The sequence below is a fragment of the Mesoplodon densirostris genome, chromosome 10 (assembly GCF_025265405.1).
Source record: "Mesoplodon densirostris isolate mMesDen1 chromosome 10, mMesDen1 primary haplotype, whole genome shotgun sequence".
Classification (NCBI taxonomy): Eukaryota; Metazoa; Chordata; class Mammalia; order Artiodactyla; family Ziphiidae; genus Mesoplodon; species Mesoplodon densirostris.
The window spans coordinates 33,178,598-33,199,643 of NC_082670.1; the positions used below are offsets into that span (position 1 = coordinate 33,178,598).

Here is a 21,046-nt window from a genome sequence, read left to right on the forward strand (position 1 = left end):
CTCACTCGCTTATGCCAAGTGAAAAAGGCAACTTCAAAAGGTCACAAACTTTGCTTCCATTTACATAATATTTTAAAAATAAAATTATAGAGATGGAGAACAGAGCAGTGGCTGCCAGGGGGTAGGGATGGGGAAGAGGTGAGAGGTGGATGTGGTTATAAGAAGACAGCATGAAGGAACCTTGTGGTTATGGAAATGTTCTATATATATTTTAATTTTTATTGGAGTATAGTTGATTTACAATGTTAGTTTTTTTTTTAAATAAGTTTATCTGCTACATTGTTCTTTTATAAAAATATTTATTTTATTTTATTGACTGTGTCGGGTCTTAGTTGCAGCACATGGGATCTTTCATTGCAGTGCGGGCTCTTCATTGTGGTGTGCAGGCTCCAGGGCGCATGGGCTCTGTAGTTTGTGGCACGCAGGCTCTCTCGTTGAGGTGTGCGAGCTCAGTAATTGTGGTGCACGCGCTTAGTTGCCCCGCAGCATGTGTGATTCTAGTTCCCCGACCAGGGATCAAACCCACATCCCCTGCATTGGAAGGCGGATTCTTAACCACTGGATCACCAGGGAAGTCCCTACAATGTTGTGTTAGTTTCTGCTGTAAAGTGAGTCAGTTATACATATACATATATCCACTCTTTTTAAGATTCTTTTCCCATATAGGTCATTACAGAGTATTGAGTAGAGTTCCCTGTGCTATATACAGTAGGCCTTAATTAGTTACCTATTTTATATATAGTATAGTGTGTATATGTCTCAATCTCCCAATTTATCCCTCCCCCTCACAATGTTCTATACCTTGACTGTGAATCTACACGTGACAAAATTGCATAGAACTACACACACACACACATGAAATGGTGGAATCTGAATAAGCCCTGTGGATTGCACCAATGTCGTTTTCCTAGCTTTGATATTATACTAGTTATTCAAGATGCTACCAATGAAGGAACTGGGTGAAGGGTACATGGGACCTCCCTGAACTTTTTTTTTCTTTGCAACATCCACAATCTATAATTACCTCAAAAAACCTTTAAAGGGCTTCCCTGGTGGCGCAGTGGTTGAGAATCCGCCTGCCAATGCAGGGGACACGGGTTCGTGCCCCGGTCTGGGAGGATCCCACATGCCACGGAGCTGCTGGGCCCGTGGGCCATGGCCGCTGGGCCTGCGCGTCTGGAGCCTGTGCTCTGCAACAGGAGAGGCCACGGCAGTGAGAGGCCCGCGTACCGCAAAAAAAAAAAACCCACAACAAAACACCTTTAAAAAGTCTATCAGATGCATAACAATATATTTACAGATTACATGACATAGCTCTTAGATTTGTTTTAAAATATACTCTAGGAATAAAAAATAAGAGAAAAAAAGTAGAAGAAATAGATGAAACAGAAAAGATGTTGATAGGTGTTGAAGCTGGGTGAAGAATACATAGGGAAAGTATATATACTTTCCTCCCTAGTTTTGTGTTTGCAGACTTCCCAAATAAAAAAAGTTTTAGACAGTTGAAAAGGGTACTCTGTCCAACATAAGGGCTAAGCCTTACTTATTGGTATACAGCTTTACTCACTGCTATAACATTTGCATACAAATTAAGTTCAAAGCTTATAATTCTGTTTCATTTACAAAGTTTTTATTATGACCTTTTATTAAGAGCTCATAAATCACATGCTTAATCTGGTTCTGTTGACTACTTTTTCCCTCCATGATTCCCCCAAAGTTATAAAAAATAAAAACTTATAAATAGCCATTGAGGATTATCCACAGTTTTTACACGATAGTCAGGTCAATGTTTCAGGTTGTCCGACCATCTCCCAGTGTCTCATGCAGAACAGAATTACAGCAGCAAGGCCTCTGAAATCTCAACAGCAGAAAGCGCAATTCTTTTCCAAATCCCACCTCATCCCTTAGTGTTACAGCACTCAACAGGTGCTTGTTTGGGATAGTAGCAGGAGGAATTGCTGGGATGACTGCTCCCGGGAGCGGGTGAGAACAGCAAGCCAGGAAAGTTTCAGCCCTGCATCTGCCATGGCTCAAACCTGGAACTATATTTAAACTCAACAGGCCAAGAATCACCAACAGCCAAATGACAAGCTCAAAGGGGGTCAGCACAGGCCCGATCTGACTACTTTCAACTGGAAGAGTTTCAGGTCACTACAAACCGGAAAAACTCTTATTTGGTCCAGAGCTGGGGAATCCGATTTTCTCACTCAGTATCCTCTCTTGAGGTGCTGACGAGCAGCACTTTCCTTCCAGCCAGTGGGATGAAATGCTTAGAGAACAGTGAGGCCAGAGGAACATGGAGCCTGCTGTTAAGTCACTAGGTTTTTCGAGTTTTCAAATTCACCAAGAGGACAGAAGGTTAAGAGCTGACCGTGGAAGCCGAGTATCAGGAGAGCTCAGTATGGACCTTAGGACACTAACCCAGGATCTCCTCCTTTACCCTGTGTTAACCTCCAGGTGTCACTGGCATTTCTCTTCCTCCAATTTGGTTTTAAAACCTCTTCCTTTGGAGAACAGTCAAAAGGTATCAGCTTGCCCAGCATCTTTCTTTTTTGGTTTGTAGGGCACATCAAGGATAAAGAGGCAAAGAGGCTGGACAGATTCAGACCTGCAGGCTCTTCTTGGCCCACTTCTGCCATAAGGTGGGCACGTGGCCTTCCATCCACGCCAACTTTCAGCAGACCGAACAGGTTTCTCAGCTTTCAGAACATGAGGCTAAGCCCGGCCTTCAAAATCTCATCCCCGCCACCTCCCACCCCCAGCAAATCCTTTTCCTACTGCATAAAACCAGTGATTCCTCCATCAAGTCACAGTGTAATATATCCACTGACGTAGGCTCTTGTCAAAGAAAATCTCTTTTTCCAGGATGGGGTAGAACTTGGTTGTTCCCAAGCACACGCTCCACAGAGGGACAGTAAACGATAAACCCCTCAGGAGAGGGCGCTGCCCTGCTTTAGGGAGCTTTCATCAGATGCTGATGAGAGTCAGTACTGCCTTTCATTCTACTCCACACGCATCTGCTTATGCCTCCTGACTCCTGCCGGCCCCAGACTGAGGCTGCGATGGGTGGGCCTCTTGTTTCCAACATGTTAAAGGAGGGAAAGTCACCTTCGATCAGCTCTACAGGGCACGTGGAGCCCAGGTGAGGTGAGAAGTAAGGAGGTTCTAGGACGATAAAATAGATGCCACAAATTGTCAGTCAACAAAAGGGGTCAAGATATCCTGAAATACGAACTAAGCAAACAGTCTTTCTGGCAGTGAGCAAAGCAGGCAAACAGTCCTTTCTTTTCTGCCGCCTTCCCTGGTCTCCCAGGTTTCAAGGAATCAAGTTCCATGATTATAAACGAAGTCACTGGCTGCTCCTGTGCCCCACGGTATGGCCCGGTTGATTTAAAAAGCCTCACTGTTACCATCGTATCTTCGTCAACCCAAACATCCAGTGAAAACAGGTAATCTTAATAGAGAGTTTGCTATTAAAATCATGCCCGGTCACACCCTAGAGCCTCGGCTTGTCCCCGAGGCGGCCACCCTCTTCTTTCCTCGAGTGGCTTTAACTCCCCCAGGAGGGTGGCATCCGCGTCTCTCTACAAGGCAGGCTTCCTTCTCAGCTCATGAGAGGGACCTAGAAAGAAGAGGAATCCATGGAGCCCGCCTGGTGGGGGCCCCAGCTGCTCTCCTGCTTGCGGGGGAACAACTGCTGGGCTGTGAGGGTTGGTCCCTGGGCTGCAGGATGCTCAACCTCCATGCAACAAAAGGTACATGCGGGAGATGAGGACGGAGAGGAAAGGGGACAACATTCCCCTCTCACCAGACTAGCTCTCCCCAAGGTTCAGAACCACTGGTGAGCCTCTCTTTTCTGCCAAGGAGCAGAGAAGACCACCTCGGTCGGCCAGGGAGGCCTCTCTGCACCCTGGCCTCCAACTCACTTCTTCCTGCGGATCTTGGGTTTCTTCACAGGCCGCAGATAGGGATTATCGATGATGTTCTCCTCCCCGTTCCGGCTCCCCGACAAGGAAGGGTTCTGCTGCAGGACAGAGGTGTTCTCCTTCTCGGCTCCAGAATCATCCTTTGAGCAAAAGCCGAAATAAAGCAAAATACCAAATGGCATAAGGAAAGAGATCATGCCCACGGTAAGAACGACTGTTAGCATCCCTTTCATTGAGAAATTAGAAGCCCAAGCACCACCTTTTGGCTAATGTGCCTCTCTCTGCCCCAGACGAAAGGAGGCCAGGCAGCAGCTGCTATCAGAGGACGGCGAGCACCAGCTTTGACACAGTGGAGCACAAAACACGAGACCCTGAACCTCTTCAGAAGGCAGGGACAGGAGTTAGAAGGAACAGAGAACTGGGAGGGGCAGAGTCAGGGGCTACCATTTAGACGCCTCAGGGAGGAAGCCCAGCCTGTGTGGAGACAAAGAAAAAGAGAAGTGGCTCCTGATGCCCTGCAGGACTGAGAGGTACAGGACTGAAACAAATCATGTGCGTGGGCACCCCCTGGACCAAAGCTCATGCAAATCATAATCGATTTTCCCGCAAATTCTCAAATATCTGGTACTTGCAACATGGTACAAATGATCATATCCCAGCAGAGGCCAGAAACTGCTCAAGCCCTGAGAGCTCCCATGAAGGCAAAGCAACACCTGCAGGCACCAACACAGGAACATCATGCAAAATCTCCATCTGCAGCCCGTGGATCAGGCCTTTTGCTGTTCGTTTTTTGAGGAAAGTGATTTTGGAGAAAAGCTTATAAGTTTGGATATATTCAATATGATCTCAGTTAAAGATTTTTTTAAAATCACAATGGGATGTAGACATAGAAAACAGTAATATGTTGAAGTTTTACAGACGGCTTCTGGAAATATGGGTGATTGATTCTCCTTTCCTTTTTTACACTCTATTCTATTTTCCAAGTTCTTTAAAATGAGCAGAAGCTGCAGGCGAAGAGGGTAAAAATCACACGAAGCAGCTCAGGCCCAAGGGGCTGTAAGGGACCAGAAGCAGCTGGTTGGGCTGCGCCCCCTGGTGACAGACCAATGGTTCTGTCACTGGGATTCCCGTTCTGTAACTTGAGGCAAAAGAGGACTTGACTTCAACCAGGAGATTATGCTGTCAGAAGACAGGGGGACAGTGGACAGATGGCAGGTTCTTCCATAGGGACCACTGGCCTAGGACGGCGGCGCCAGTCTGGGCTCAATGAGACTGAAGAAAGCAATGACTCTGAGGTTCGGCTGCATGCCCTCTCACTGCCCGCCAGCCCTGTTCTCCCCAGAGACCCAGTTCATCCAGGGCCCCTGTGCCTTCCCTCTCCAACACCCAGTCCGGTGGCACTAGAGTTGTTGTGGACCTCCTGGAGGCTCTCTTGAAAGCGAGCACCCCAAGATCAGCCTGGCTGGCGCGTGCCAGACTAGGTGCCGGACACAATGTCTGACCACACCGAGACCTGCCTTGGATACTGGGCTCCGACCTTTCTGAAGTTCTTAACGGCTCAGTTTAGTAGCTCACCCCTACCTCCCTCCTCTCATCTCTCTACAGGAAACGCCCGACCTTCAAAGTTACTGGAAGTTCAACTGTGCCTTAAGTGCTTCCTGAGATGATTAGGGTGGAGGGGACCCAGTCAGGGGTGCCCTGGGATCACTGCTGGAGGCTCCCCCGACTCAGCTCGCTAAGCCTCATGAGGCCAGGACTTGGGGCATGAGTCATGGGACAACAGGCTTCTCTACTCCCAAGGAGAGCTTCTGGAAATGCCACTTTCTTTGCTGTCTTTGGGGACAGGCAGCCTTGAGATGGGGAGGGACAGGAGGAGTAGACAAAAGAAGTAAAGTACTAAAACGACTGAGATTTGTAAAAAAAGGTGGGAGTAGAAAGGTCTGTCAGGAGCGACCTGGGCCAGACTCAGGGCATGTGTGCACGCTCCTCATGCACCCCCCTCATGCACCCCATGCGCCCTGGGTGACTGCATCCAACCTCACAGCTTCTACCACCACTTCCACGGCAGCATCCCCCACTTGAACCTCCCCAGCCCTCACCTCTCCCTTGACCTCCAGGCCTCCACGGCCACTGTCGCTCAACCACGTGCCATCTCCACGTGGCGGTCAAGTAGGCATCTCAAATTCAACGTGCCCAGAACTAAACCCCGAGCACAAACAGCTTCTCCCACTGTCTTCCCGTCCTGTCCTCCCAGCTATCCAAGCCCAAAACTCTGCAGTCACTCCTGCTTGCTTGCTATCTCTGGCATCCCACAGCCAATCTGTTGGGAAAACTTCTTGGCCTTATCTTCCAAATACAGGCAGAATCTGACCACTTCCACTATCTCTACCGCGATCCCCCTGGTAGGACCTACCAGTGTCTCTTACCCGGATGGACAACGGCCTCCTAACTGGCCTCCCGCCACAGTCCCTCCTCTGCCTGTCCCATTCTCACCAGCGCAGCCAGTGCTCCTTGGAGAAGTTCAGACCTGCCTCTCCTCTGCCCCACACCCTCCCAGGACTCCCACTTCATCCAATGAAAAGACAGTTCTTAAAATTGCTCACAAGGCCCCGCCTGATCTGAGCTCTCCCTCCCCTCCCCCAGCCCCACCTTCCTCAGTCACACCTCCACTCTCCTTTGTGCTATTCCCCAGGGCCTTTGCACTGGCTGTTCCCTTTCCAGGACACTCTTCCCCAGATATCCACATGGCTCACTCCCTCACCTCCTTCAAGACTCTGCTCAGACGTCACCTTCTCTGTGATGTGTACCCTGAGCACCCGATTTAAAACTGAAACCTCCACCCTTTACCCTGGATCCTCCCCTACTCAGTTTTCCCCCCGTAGCACTTTCGTCTTTTACAAACTATATAGTGATGTATTTACGTATTACGCCTACAGTCATTCCCCCACTGCCAACACACAGGCTCCCAAGATGCAGCTGTTGTCTTTGTTCTGGCCACTGATGTGTCCCAAGCACTCAGAACAGTATCTGGCACTTACTAGGTACTAAACAAATACTTGCTGAGTACATGAATGGTACATCGTTCAGAAAAGAGTAAAAGTTGAGACACTGGGATTGCCTGCAGAAGGCAGCTAGTTGAAATGTATGAGAAAATAATCCTCTGATACACCAATTTAAAATGAATAGTCCTGGGACTTCCCTGGCGGTCCAGTGGTTAAGACTCCACGCTTCCACTACCGGGGCCGCAGGTTTGATCCTTGGTCAGGGAACTAAGATCCCACATGCTGCGCAGCGTGGTAAGTAAGTAAGTAAGTTAAGTAAGTAAGTAAACAAACAAAAAAACAAAATGAATAGCCCCTTCATGTTCCTAGATGGAGTAACCAGAACCAAGTTAAACAAAGTAACTACCTAGCAACAGTCCTCGACAGCTGTGACCTTGATAGATAAAAGAACAATTTAAAACACCAGTTATTGAACTTACCATAACAATGTCTATAAATGCTAAAGACAGAAAACAACCTAAACATCCACAGGGGACTGGCCCACTAAATCCACACAATGGAACAGGAGGAAGCCATGCAGAGGGATGAAGCAGCTCCTCACATACGGCGGGCAACGACCACTGAGATATGGCCACAAAGCAAGCAAGCAAGGGGAAAGAACTGTTTGTGTTTAAGATAACAGTTAAAAAACATCTCTAGAAGGATTCACAAGAGACTGGTGACACTGGTTGCTTTGTAGGAGGGAAAATGGATGACAGGGAACAAGGACAGGCGAAAGACTGTCACCATACATCTTTTCGTACATTCTGAGCCTTAAACATATGATTGTATTTGCCAGTCCAACGAAATAACAAGCCCCCTGACTGTCATAAATTGTTGCTGGAATCCTTTTCCTGAAGTCTTTTTATTTATTTATCTTGTACAGAAGAGCATATGGTCATACAGCAGGGGCAGGGGGAGGGGGGCAGTGGGTGCCGTGAGCTGCCATGTGCCGGGCACCCGATATGGATGAGCTCATTTTATCTCAGGCTCCTCACTTCCCCTTGAGGTAGGTGTTCCTACTCCTATTTGTATTTGTGAGGAAACAGACTCAGATGCTGGGTCACGCGACCAAAGTCACTGAGCTGGAAAGTACCCTGGTCTGGATCTGAGGCCAGGCCCGTCTGACTCCGAGGCTCAGGTCTTTCTACTCTTTCCTGTCTGGCTTGGCCTCTGGGTATCCAGGAGTCCTCAGGCAGTTCCTGGCATCCTTTCAGCCTCGGTTCACTCACGGCCATGACCTCACCTATGTCATTACATTACCCGGAGTTTTAGATAACACATCTGCAAGCCCTTTAGCTGCTTTGTACTTATAAAGGGACGGTGACGTTTGTTTAGAAGACTCGCCTTCTCATAAGGTGAACCGCATCTTAGTCCATGACACAATCACCATATCTCAGACCAGGTTAACTGAGTCCAAAACAGAAGTGTAGAATAACAAAGCTCCTCTGTTCTGTGTAGAGCCATGGGCTCCCAGCCCTAATTCTGAAAGGAATAATTCAACGTTAAAGAAATGGGTGTTCAGGCAAGGGAGACCTTCAGCAAATACTAGAGTCAGCACTGGCACTCGCCGCCTGCATCCTGGGGCCTCACACCTCAGAGAACACGAGGAACCCTCAGTCCAGCTATAACCACTGAGCCATCCCTTGCTTAAAAGCCAGGGCCAACCTTAAAGGATGGATGAATGTGGTAACCTGACTCTTAGGGTCCTGTAAGCTTTAAAGGCATTACAGCTTCAGCAGGTCTGTGACTCTACTTGGCACTTGGCACTTTCTCCCCTGATGCATGAACAAGAGTGGGTCTTATCCTCTTACTTGCCGAGTACAATACATTGTAACCAGAAAAGAACACCCACCAGTTTCAACGAGCACACCTCCCACCCGACCTTTGTCTCTGTGCCCACACATTTTATCTCCTATCCTGGCTCTGAAATGTCCACAATAAGGCTAACCCCTCCTTATGGGCACAAAATTCCATGCCTTCTCCCTTACCAAAGATCATCATTCCAAAATGTTTCTTTCTCTCCTGCATCAACATTACCAGATCATTTTCATCAGCATACAAACATCCTGTTATTTCTTTTATCTTAAAAAACAAATAAGGGACATCCCTGGTGGTCTGGTGGTGAGGACTCCATGTTTCCACCGTGGGGGGGTCCACGTTTGATCCCTGGTTGGGGAACTAAGATCCCCCAAGCTGCAAGGTGCAGCTAAAAAAATCAATACATAAAATTTAAAAATAAAAAACAAATAAAAAACAAAATACCTCTCTGACCTCCTTAATTCTTCCCCTTTAGTTACCGCTCCATTTTCTCTCCTTCCCTTCACAGCAAAATTCCTTGAAACCATGGTCTACATTAATGGAACTTTCTGTGATGATTTAACTGTTCATATCTGCGTTGCCCGGTAGGGTAGCCACGAGCCACAGGTGGCCACTGAAATGTGGCTGGTGTGACCAAGGAACTAAATTTTTTCGTTTTATTTAATTTACATCAATTTAGACTTAAATAGCCACATGTGGCTACTGGCCACTGTAACGGACAACACAAGTCCACACTCACCGACTCCAGTTCCTCTCTTCTCTTTCTCTTTGAATTCACTTGCTCTCATTCTTCCTGAAATTGCCATTGTCAAGGTCACAAACTACATGCCCGTTGCCAAATCTAATGGGCAACATCTCAGTCCTCACATGACTGGAACTAACTGCAGCTTCAGACACAGCTGGTCACTCTCTTCTCCCTGAAACACTTTCTTCCCTTGGCCTCCGGGATGCCGCAGACCACCCCCCACCCCCAGCCCAGTTCCACCACCTTTCCCGCTGTGCCTTCTCCATCTTCTCGGCCGGTTCCTCATCTCCTCACCCTCTGAACAGTGCAGAGCCCCAGGGCTCAGTCCTGGCACCTCTTCTCTCTTTTATCCTCACTCGCCCCCTAGACACTCACCTGGTCTCGTGGTTTAAACACTATCTACACGCCGAGGACTCCCAGGTTTGCATCTCCTGAGCCCAAAAGCTCCTTGAACTCCAATGCGCCTATCCACCTTCCTACCTGACCCCACCACCCGTATGTCTAATAAGCATCTCAAACTTACCTTGTGTAAACCTCTACTCCTGGCTTCCCCCCTACACCTGTTCCACCCAACCGTCTCGCCTGTCTTGGCTGAGGGCACGTCCATCTTGCCTGTTGTTCAGGAAAAAACCCTTGCATTTATCTTTGACTCTCTTTCTCTCACATCCACTCCATCAGTCGCTTCTGCTCCGAAAATCATCTAGAATCTGACCAAATAATCTACCTGTGTCTTCACCTCTACCACCATCTCTCAGCTTCTTGCACCAGCCTCCCGACTGGTCTGCTTCTGCCCTCACCCTCGACCCAGCAACCTCACCGATCCTGAGACCCTCCTCTGCTCAGCATGTCCAGGGGCTCCCATCGTACTGACAAAAAGCCCAAGTGCTTAGGTACCGTTAAGACCTGACTTCCCCAGGAGCTCTCTGACCTCGTGCCCTGCTCTCCTCCCTGCTTTTGCTCGTGCCACACTGGCCACCCTGATGGCCTTGCCATTCCTCGGCACAACAGCACCCACCTCAGGGCCTTCGCATCTGCTGTTCCCTCTGTGGGGAACGCTCTACTCCCAGCTACATGCGAGCCTTGTTCCCTTTGGGTCTTTACTCACCTGTCACCTTCTCGGTCACCCAATCTAATACCACATCCCCCAGGCTCATACCTACTCCCATCTCCTAATTTCTCACTTTTCCTTAGCTCCATGAGGGCAGGACATTTTGCCTGTTTTGCCTCCTGCTAATTCCCTAGCACCTGGCACCTGCCTGACTCTGGCAGGTGCTCATTCAATATTTGTTGAATGAATGAATGGATCCCCAGGACACAGACTTATCCCTCGAGCTAGAGATCGTGCTGCAATTGGATCACCGCGGGCCTATCATGCAAGTCCCTAACATGGCGCCAGAGGACTGAGGTAGGTCCTGTCCAATCCCCAGGGTGATAGGCAGAGGGCAGCACGGGCTACGGCGGGGGGCATGCTGAAGCGGGCAGAAGGCAGGACCCACCGTGCTGATGTGCAGAGGGAGGTTCTCTGTGTCTGTCTGCTCATCCTGCTCCGAGGAATCCGTCTCCTCCATTTGTTGCATCTCCAGCTCAGACGGAAGAAGAGCAGTCAGGTAGGGGATGGTGAAAGGCCTGGCAGCAATCACTGGGGGGTTGGAAGAGAAGCCGAGAGCGTTATGACAGATCAGTGAGCAGCAGCGAATGACAGTGATGGCTAACACGCTCGAGCACTGACCACAGGCCAGGCAGTGTCCTACAGGCTTTACATGGTATCTTTAATTCTCGCCTCCACCCTATTAAGTAAGTACAATTACCAACCCCATTTTACAGATGGGGAACCTGAGGCCCGGAGAGGTTACGTGACCTCCTCAAGCACACCGGAAGGGGTGGAGTGGGATTTGAACTCGGGCAATATGACTTCACAGCCTACTTTCACCAAGTACCACTAAAATCAGAGAGAACTGGGGCTGAATCCCAGCAAAGCATCAGCTTAGTGATCTTATACCCAAGGTCAGTTAACCCCCCAGCCTCGTTACTAGAGCAGGGATATGGATCCCTTCAACCTGAAGGACTCAAGTCCTGATAGCGGACTTGAGAACTCTCTGCATGGAAGTATATCCACTGAGCTAGAGGGCGCTTCAGGTAAATGAGTGACCCAATTCCTCCAAAAAGCACTGAGGCTGAGTAGGAGAAATCATTAAATAATAAATAAATAAATAAATAAGTACATAAATAAATAAGTAAATAAATAAATAAGCAAATAAATAAATAAATAAATAAGAAAGAAAGTCTCTGTGCATACTTCCATGGTAGAATGTCATTATCAGGAGACACTCTAAGATTATTTTTAAAATGGCTCAGATGTGGAGTCCTGCAGACAGGAAGAGCTAGGTTTGAATGCTATCTACTCTCCGTGTGACCTTGGGCAAATTACTTCATTTCTCTTCTCTATACGCCTTGGCTCCTGGAATGGTGGAAGTAACAGTTCCTAACTCAGAGGCTCCCTCGAGGAGTTCATGAGATAACGTAGGGAAAGTGAGTAGCACAGTGTCTGGATTTAATAACTTAGCCGCTGTGGTTCCGGGGCAAGGCACACAGCAAGAATCCAACAGGAACTTGCTGACTGAGTGAATCATCTAAACCAATCTCCCTCACTCCCCTTTGGAAACACTGAGGCCTGTGGAGAGGAAGGAACTTGGTCACACAGTGAAACGATAGTGCCGAGATGAGAAATTATATGGTGAGTCCTGTGAGAGGACGTAGTGAAGGCAAAGCCTGGCAGAGGTTCTTTAACTGCCCTGCCCCTGACACCAGGGTCCTTCTACCACCAGGGCTGCCCCTTCTGCTAAATGAGCCTCTCTGATGCCTGGGGCTCAGTCACCCTCGAGGTAACCTCAACTCAATGCACTTCAAGTGCCCAATCCCAACAGAGGCCATTACTGTTTTGGAGTCATCAGTTAGGGACAGGCCCTTAAGACCTAGAAAAAGGAGCCAGAAATGAAGAACAAATTCCACCCAAGACAAGGACAAAGCTTATTTGTTTCTTCCAACGACACTGAGAGAGAGGGAAGATGGGGCAATGATCTCAAAGGACAAGCCAGGGTCCACAGAGGGGAGACACTCACAGGGAAACGTGCTGACGTCATCTTTGAAAAGACTCTGGGTCTCGCCGGTCTTGGCCATAAAACGGGTGAGTGCCCGCTCCACATCTCGTCTCTGGGATGCGGCCTTCTCCCGCAGGACCTGATAGTCCGACACAGGCTCACGGTACGTCTAAAGGGAGAACAGCAAAGACGCTAGAGAAATACCAATGACTACACTGCTCTCCTCGGGTTCCTGCCTTACTGTTGCTCTGTCCTCCCACCCTTTAAATGACCCCTACGTCACTGAGAGCTGAGATCCCCAAGGGCAGAGGAAGGGCAGAAAGAACCAATATAACTATGATTAACATTTACTTTGAATCTTAAAAGTTAAGAAATATACAAACATTTACATTTATGTGATTGATCCCGGGCCTTCATTTAGCTCCAGCGACAGCTGGACTCAGGCATAAGAGACACATACTGAAGGGAGAGTGGGAATTCCAGCCCTACACGCCTGCTGGGGAAGCCCTGCCGGGGACCACCCAGGGGCCCTCAGTGTAACATGACAATAGAACTTTCTGACATGTTTAAAATCTTCCCGAGATGAAGAATTTAACAGGATTCTGAACACGCTGGTTAAAAACATTAAAATGCAAGATCTTACAATTATTTTTAAGACAACTGTTTGACATTTAAAAAGTTGGAAATTTAATAGGAAAATTTTAACATAAGTCTTCAAATAATTGGTAGATGAGAATGAAAAAAAAAAGTTTTGTGATTTATTAAGGGCAGCCTAAGATCCCTTTTTCAACTATGAGAGCTGTTAAAGTATCAAAATAAACTGAACTTAGAACCAGACCTCCTACTTCGTATTCCACCAAGTATTAAACCAAGATTTCAAAAAATACAAAAGCTGAGGCTATAATGTGGCTGCCACTAAAAAGGAGCACGTTTCCTGAACCTTTAATAAGGGTCAGATGATCTTTCAACGTACATTGTTTTAGTACTGTGTTACATTATAACATTCACGTAAATGAGTAAACAAATACTGAAGCATGTGCTTAATACTGTACTGACAGAGCTATGCTACAAAAGAGTTAGAGACTGCTGTGGGTTGAATTATAGCCACCTAAAAAAAAGATGGGTGGAAGGCCTAACCCCCAGGACCCCAGAATATGATCTCATTTGGAAATAGGGTCATTGCAAGATGTAGTCAGTTAACCTGAGGTCATATGAGTAGGGTGGTAAGAATCCGATATGACTGGTGTCCTTATAAGAAATGGCCACGTGAAGACGGAGATACAGAGAGAGGGCCGTGTGAAGAGGAAGACTGGAGTGATGCATCTACAAGCCAAGGGGCGCCACGAACTGCCTAGAAACCACCTGAGGCTGGGCAAAGGTTTCACAGGGAGCCTGCCGACACCTTGATTTTGGACTTCCAGCCTCTGGAACTACAAGATAATACATTTCTGTTGTTCTAAGGCACCGAGTTTGTGGCACTTTGTTACAGCAGCTCTAGGACGCTAATACAGAAAATCCTGGTCAAGAGCAATGGCTGTGTTGCAATGGTGGCTGACCAGCTGCTCCTTTCCCCCCGTATCCTGAGGTGTGGAAAAATCTCCTGGAGGACTTGCCCCAACCCTGCATCGTGGCCATATTTGCACCGGGACGCAGTGTGGAGGTGGGGACACAGGAAGCGAGTAGAAGAGCCTCTGGGGACTCCTATGCACCCTGTACCTTCCCAAAGGAAGGTGAAATTGCTAGAAGGCAAACTGGAACACGGAGGACATGTTCGGAAGACATCTGAACTAAGGAGGACAACTAGACTTGTCCCATACAGACCCAGAGCTCACAGTTATGGTAAGTTCCATTTCATATTACCGAGTTTTATTTTTTGGTTTTTTTGGGGGGGCCACACCATGCAGCTTGTGGGATCTTAGTTCCCAGACCAGGGATTGAACCCAGGCCCTCAGCAGTGAAAGCACGGAGTCCTAACCACTGGACTGCCAGGGAATTCCCCCAAGTATGTTTTAAGTAACTCTTTCCCTGATTTCAAAAATAACTCTTACCTATTATGGAAAATTTGGAAAACCCAGAAAAGCACACACAAAACAACAGTTACCTATAATCCCGCCAAGGATTACTACCAGCATTTTGTGGAATGTGTCTTTTCTCTACGTGGCTAGGTACTTCTGTGTTTGGGTGGGACAGGCAAAACGGTGCCAGTTTCAGTTTATTTTTTAACTATATTTTTGCCAGCAAACTGGAGAAGATAATTCTCCTTTGCCAAATTGTTTTCCAGTGAGGAAAGACATTCTGAGTTCTGAACTACCCTGTGACCAACAAACTTCTGGACTCCAGTCTGACAGCCAGTAGAATGGAGTCTGCTTTTGCATCAGTCACAGCCCCCAGGGTGGCCTTGTCACTCACCGGAGTTTTGATGTAGGTGTGGGGGTCGGGGAACTCGGGAAAATGGCTGGGGATGTGTGGCGGGTGGGGTCGGTTCTGTCCTGCAGTGAGGGCCTTGGGGGTCACCGGCTGATTGGTCACTGGAGCTGCAACAGAGTCACCGGCGGTTACTCTTCCACCCAAGGCCTTGCGTCTCTACCCACACCCTCCTTTTCTCAAAGTAAATGCTGGACCTCAATGTTCTATGCAACAGGCACTTCGTACTTCTACCAATAAAAGGCCTTTAATGGCCTGAGGACCTGAAAAGGTACCTCCGCCCCCCAACAATGCCCGGCACGGCATGACCTGGGGTGACATTCCCATCTACAACAATCTTGACTGCACGCCTCTTAGGTCGTTGAGTGGGGGGCTGAGACAAGCTAACTACATAAAGAGCAGGTTGAGGACCTAAGGAAATTAGGTGGGCTGCTAACTCCTTTCAAGAACCCAGGTAACAAAGACAGACACCGAGCCAGGGTAAGTTAAGTGAGGGCCAATGAAAGCAAGAGGGGGTGAAAATGGCACCTTTCACTGCCACTTTGAGAGGAGCATCTTAAAACGATGTCAGCCGGACTTCCCTGGTGGTGCAGTGGTTAAGAACCCACCTACCAATGTAGGGGACGCAGGTTCTACCCCTGGTCCGGGAAGATCCCACATGCCGCGGAGCAACTAAGCCCGGGCACCACAACTACTGAGCCTGCGCTCTAGAGCCCGCGAGCCACAACGACTGAGCCCGTGTTGTGCTGCAACTAATGAAGCCCGTGCGCGCGTAGAACCCATGCTCCACAGCAAGAGAAGCCACCGCAATGAGAAGCCCGTGCACCACAACGAAGAGTAGCCCCCGCTCGCCGCAACTAGAGAAAGCCCGTGCACAGTAACAAAGACCCAATGCAGCCAAAAAAAAAAAAAAAAAAAAAGATGCCAGCCTGAAAAGAGTGATGAAAAAAAAATCTAGTGAATTCTCCCCAGGTCCTGCAAACCCAAACTAGTTACTCCAATCAACTGAGTTTATGGCACTCAGTGTATCTAAGGCAGAGATCATCAGACTTTTTGTATAAAGGACAGGAAGTAAATATTTTAGGTTTTGCAAGCTGTGCAGCCTGTCACAACTGCTTAAATCTGCCATTATTGCATGAAAACAACCATAGATAATAAGTAAACATGGCTGTGTACCAATAAAAGTTTATTTACAAAACAGGAGGTGGACCACGTTAGGCCTATAGGCCATAGTTTACTGACCCTTGATCTAAGGAAGAACAAGCACTCTCACATTTTTCAAGTAGCATCGAGATGGTTTACCTTTCTGGTGACTGAACTTCACATCCTAATCCGACTAGCCCAAATAACGATTACATGGTAGGTAGCCCCAGATGATGGAAGGGAGCCTGCAACAAGGCAGTAGCTACACACCAATCCCTGCCCTAGTCAATCAATTCATTCCACCAGCATTAACTGAGCACTCCTGAGTACCTCAGCTCAGAGTCACTTACGGGCAGTGATGACCATCCTCTGAGACCGTTTTGCATAAGCAGGGAGAGTGTCCACATTGAAACCTAAGAAACAGGAGAACAAAAATCACTGCCCAGACCACTGGATACTGAACATGGAAGGGGAAGTAATACTGTGGTGAAATAGTTCAAACTCCCAACTCAAGAGCTTTGCTGCCACTCAAAAGAAGCTCCACCAGAATTTGCAAGAGGGAGTTAGGAGGCCTCTTAAAGGGGTTCAGAGGAACGCTCTTTTGATAACTCTCTCAAGCCAAAAGCAAACCAGGAGACGAATGAGGGGATTTAAGAATGCTCAGCAGAGGGGGCTGCCTCCTGGGGACTCCTCTCTCTCTCTCTCTCATGCCTCCAACTCAGCTGCACTGAAGAAACAGAAACCGGAGGTGTACTCACCCATCTCGACAAGGGTGACCACAATATCTGACAGTGTGGGCTGTGTCCTGGCTGTGTGCTCACAGTAAGACTTGGCGCTCCTCCCAATTTCTGAAATGTCTAGGAAAGGATCAAAGGCAGAAAGTCTTACTCTCAGTTCCCAAACAGTTAAACACAGAATTGCCATATGAGCCAGCAATTCCACTCCTAGGTGTCCACCCAAGTGAAAGGAAAACAGGGACTCAGACAGAGTGTAGCCCTACTTGTGCATCCATGTTCATAGCAGCACTATTCACAGTAGACAAAAGGTAGAAATAACCCAGTGTCCATCCACAGATGAATGGATACATAAAATGTGGTCTATCCATATAATGGAATATTATTCAGCTTTCGAAAGGAATGACATTCTGATACAAGCTACAACATGAATAAACGTTGAAAACATCATGCTAATGAAATAAGCCAGACAGTCAAATATTTTAAGATTCCACTTATATGAGTTATCTAGAAAAAAAAAATTCAGGGCTTCCCTGGTGGCACAGTGGTTGAGAATCTGCTGGCCAATGCAGGGGACACGGGTTCGAGCCCTGGTCTGGGAAGATCCCACATGCCACGGAGCAACTGGGCCCATGAGCCACAACTACTGAGCCTGCGCATCTGAAGCCTGCACTCCGCAACAGGAGAGGCCACAACAGTGAGAGCCCCGCGCACCACGATGAAGAGTGGCCCCTGCTCGCTGCAACTAGAGAAAGCCCTCGCACAGAAACAAAAACCCAACGCAGCCAAATAAATAAATAAATAAATAAAATTTATTTTAAAAAAATTCATAGAGACAAAAAAATTGATTAGGGGTTACCAGGAGCTGGGAGGAATGAGGAATGGGGAGTTACTGTTTATGGATACAGTTTCTGTTTAGAATGATGAAAAAGTTCTGGAAATGGATAATGTTGATGGTTGTACAACATTGTGAGTATATTTAACACTACTGAATTGTACACTGAAAAATAATTAAAATGGTAATTTTGATATGTACATTGTGCCACCAAAAAAAAAAAAGGTCTTATTATCTGGTTGTCAAGTTTTTGTTTTTTCTACCTGAAGCTGAACCTCTTTTCAGCCATGCTAAACTCCTTCAGGGGAAAGGGGAAGCATGAAGCTGGGCTCCATGAGTGGGTTTCAGAAGTGGATGGGCAGCTCCAGGAAAATTCTGAAATTGTGCTGAATTTTACATACAAAAGAGCCTTTTTCTGGGATGGGGCCACAGGTCAAAACCATTTTCATAATAAAATGAGACATCTTTTGACTTTTTTAGTCACAATCTCTCATGCAGTTTTCCAGAGGCTATGTCACCTATGACGACATCATGGCTCTGCTGGATAATGGAATGTGTGCTTGTGCATTCTTATGTTTTAAAATGTTCTCAGTTTTATTTTCTAATGTGACAAAAATCTCTATATATAAAGCCCATGTATACAAAATTCCTTGGGGTCCTCAGTATTTAAGAGTCTAACGGGGTTTGAGATGGCTGCTTTAGGAAAACATTGGGTATTTTGAAGTTCCAAACATCAGCTGCAGAGAGTCACCTCAATCCAGATCACGCCCTTCCTGGGACAGCCCACGTCTAGTGACTGATCAAGACCAGACTACAAAGGCAGGGCTTTGGGGGACTGATGTCAGATACTCTGATGGGCAATAATTGCTCCAGAGCGCCCCACTGAGTTGGCCAATTCTTTGTTTGGCCTGTACTGCAGTTCAATTTCTCTCTCTGCCTAAACCTTTCTCACTTCCATTCATAGGGTTGATTCCGCTCTCAAACACCTTAAATACCCACAACCCTCATTCCATCCTCCCCTCCCCTCCAAAGGCCCAAAGAGGGAAATACAGTGTACATGCACAAGCCTATGTGAGACCGTTCCAGGCTCCTAAACCTCAAGATACTTCCTTTTAAAAGTGGGTTTTTTTCTTTTTTCCATTTTCTAAAACTTATTCACCCTCACTCTGTGTATCACATAATATAGCATTTGATTATATAATGTGTGGCATCTATTTCATGGGAATTAATCCTGACTCTCCAATGAAACTGTAAGTTCTTTGAGCATAGAAAACAAACAGCAATAATAACAGCACCTTCAAGTCATCGAGAGCTTACAATGTTCCCAGCTTTGACTGTTTTACATATACATCTCACTTATACTCAAAACTCCAGGGGGTACAAATTATTATCCCTGTTCACAAAGGAGGCAATTGAGGTTCAGGAGGTTTAGTGGTTTACCCAAGCTATTAGGTGGCAGAGTGATGACCTACACCCAGGTCTATCTGATTCTAAAGCCTGTAAGTCACTTAACAATGTTCTTCTTTTTCTTAAATCCTCTCTAACACTATCACAATGCAGGACACAGAACAGATGTCTGGTTGACTCGAAGAAGGCCTATTGTTTCCTGGTACTTACAGCTCTGCAGCATCTCTGTCAGTGTTTCCACAGATGCTTTCTCAGCACTCTCAAACCCTGCCTCTGTCAGCAGGGAGCTCACAACCACTTGCAGGGTTCGCCTTCGGGCCAGATGGTAGTTATCAGCAGGATTAGTGGACTGTTTACTTCCCGATCTCTGTGAATCAGCAGCCCAGAAAGAGAAAACGTTTTCATCCAGAGGACAAGGATGCAATCACAGAGTTCACATACTGCCAATGGCAAGCAAAGGTTCTTTTGCTAAATACTTATTTATTAGTGCTTAATAAGATGTGGTAGTCCCTGATGTTTAGACTTACAGCTCTTGGCCAAATGAGTAATAACTGAGCACACCGGGGGCTCTAAATTCGGAGACAGCCTTTCTGCCTACCTAATACTTACAATTCCAATAACAAAACGGCTGTTTTCTACTTTCTATTTTAGCAGATTATCAGAATATATAACTGAAGAAACACGCACGATGGGATTGAACTCATATCCATCTCCCAGAAAAAAGTGACCTCTCTCTTGTTCCTCCCATCTCCACACCATTTTGCTAACGAGGAAAATTAAAACAACAAACAACACATGATGCTAAGTAGAGGACCTACAAGTAGGAAGTATTTTGAACCGGGAATCCCTCCCAACTTTGGCGAGCCAATAAGAAGGCGAAAGCGGCCTCGTTGCACCAATCAGGAGGTGTTCCGGGCTCCCAACCCCCAACAGAGAACGGGCCAATCAGTATACAGGTCCACCAACTCAGGAGGCAACTGCCGAGTCTCGAGAAGAGGGTCACGTACGGCTTGAAAGACCCTCCTCCACTCAGAGCTCATGGTGGGGCTGGATTTCTGGGTATAAGATTGTAGCCCAGGTTAGGGGAAAGTTACAGAATGTCCCGACTCTCTCGGCTTCGGCCCCGCGCCTCCCGCCCTTACCGTTCCGGAGCTGCCAGCCCCGGCAGTGACCGCCGCGTCGGCCATCTTGCTCTGGCGTAACGTGCATGAGCGCAGGGCAGGATGGGGCTTGTAGTCACGGGGCGGGGAGGAGCGGCTAGGGGGCGGGGCGACACGCGCCCCTCTGGGCTTTCCTAGGCCTAGCGGGGTCGGGAGGGTGTGTTGGGTAAGCCCGCTCACTTTGCCTTTTGTGAGCGGTGCGTTCAGTAAGCCCCGGAAGTGGCCAGGAAAATGAGCTCTCGGTTTTACACCTATTTTGAAGTGAAGTCGCTTTTCGTAAAAAGCACATCCCTGGAACACTCCAAAGGTGCTTGATAGCAACCTCTGCCTGGGTCCCGCTGGGTCCTCATCATTTACTCTCTAGGGGAGGGTCTGGGATTCTGTATTCTTAAAACCTCCAGGTGATTCTTCTGAGCGGGAAATTTGGGGAAACCTTGTTTTGTGCTGGCGGCCCCGCAGCCCACTTGGAACTGGATCCCAACAGCCACCCAGTCCAGGTGTTCCAACGCATCCCTCTGCCTTCTCGCCGTGTATTAATCCGTAGGTATTTGCCGGGCAAGCCGGGAAGCGCCGGCGGCAAGAGACTGTCCCTTGCCCGCCTTACTCCCAGGCCGTTGCGTCAACGTGGTGCTTGTGGTTTTCTGCGGTTCACTCGCGGGTCAGCCTGTCCGGGAGTCTTTCGTGCACCACGCCTCATTCGTCTCCGTTTGCG

At 47.7% G+C, this 21,046-nt stretch overlaps 1 protein-coding gene across 1 annotated transcript; it reads right to left on the reverse strand.

The window, feature by feature from the left end:
* Window positions 1-1,608: 1,608 nt before the first annotated feature.
* TAF8 (TATA-box binding protein associated factor 8) lies at window positions 1,609-20,366 on the reverse strand. Its single transcript, XM_060110664.1, has 9 exons — window positions 20,317-20,366; window positions 19,385-19,541; window positions 16,957-17,055; window positions 16,549-16,611; window positions 15,041-15,165; window positions 12,653-12,800; window positions 11,030-11,172; window positions 3,927-4,066; window positions 1,609-3,622 (listed from the first exon to the last, which is right to left on the reverse strand). The coding sequence occupies exons 1-9, from the start codon at window positions 20,359-20,361 to the stop codon at window positions 3,610-3,612; spliced, it is 933 nt and encodes a 310-aa protein (XP_059966647.1). The 5' UTR covers window positions 20,362-20,366; the 3' UTR covers window positions 1,609-3,609.
* Window positions 20,367-21,046: the final 680 nt, after the last annotated feature.

Excerpts from the sequence above, each read along its gene's own strand:
- TAF8 (XM_060110664.1), bottom strand. The coding sequence starts at position 20,361 with ATGGCCGACGCGGCGGTCACTGCCGGGGCTGGCAGCTCCGGAACG. Across the intron at positions 17,056-19,384 it reads GACAGAGATGCTGCAGAGCT|ACATTTCAGAAATTGGGAGG; the intron begins GTAAGTACCAGG and ends ATCCTTTCCTAG. Across the intron at positions 11,173-12,652 it reads TGACGTCAGCACGTTTCCCT|TGATTGCTGCCAGGCCTTTC; the intron begins GTGAGTGTCTCC and ends CCAACCCCCCAG.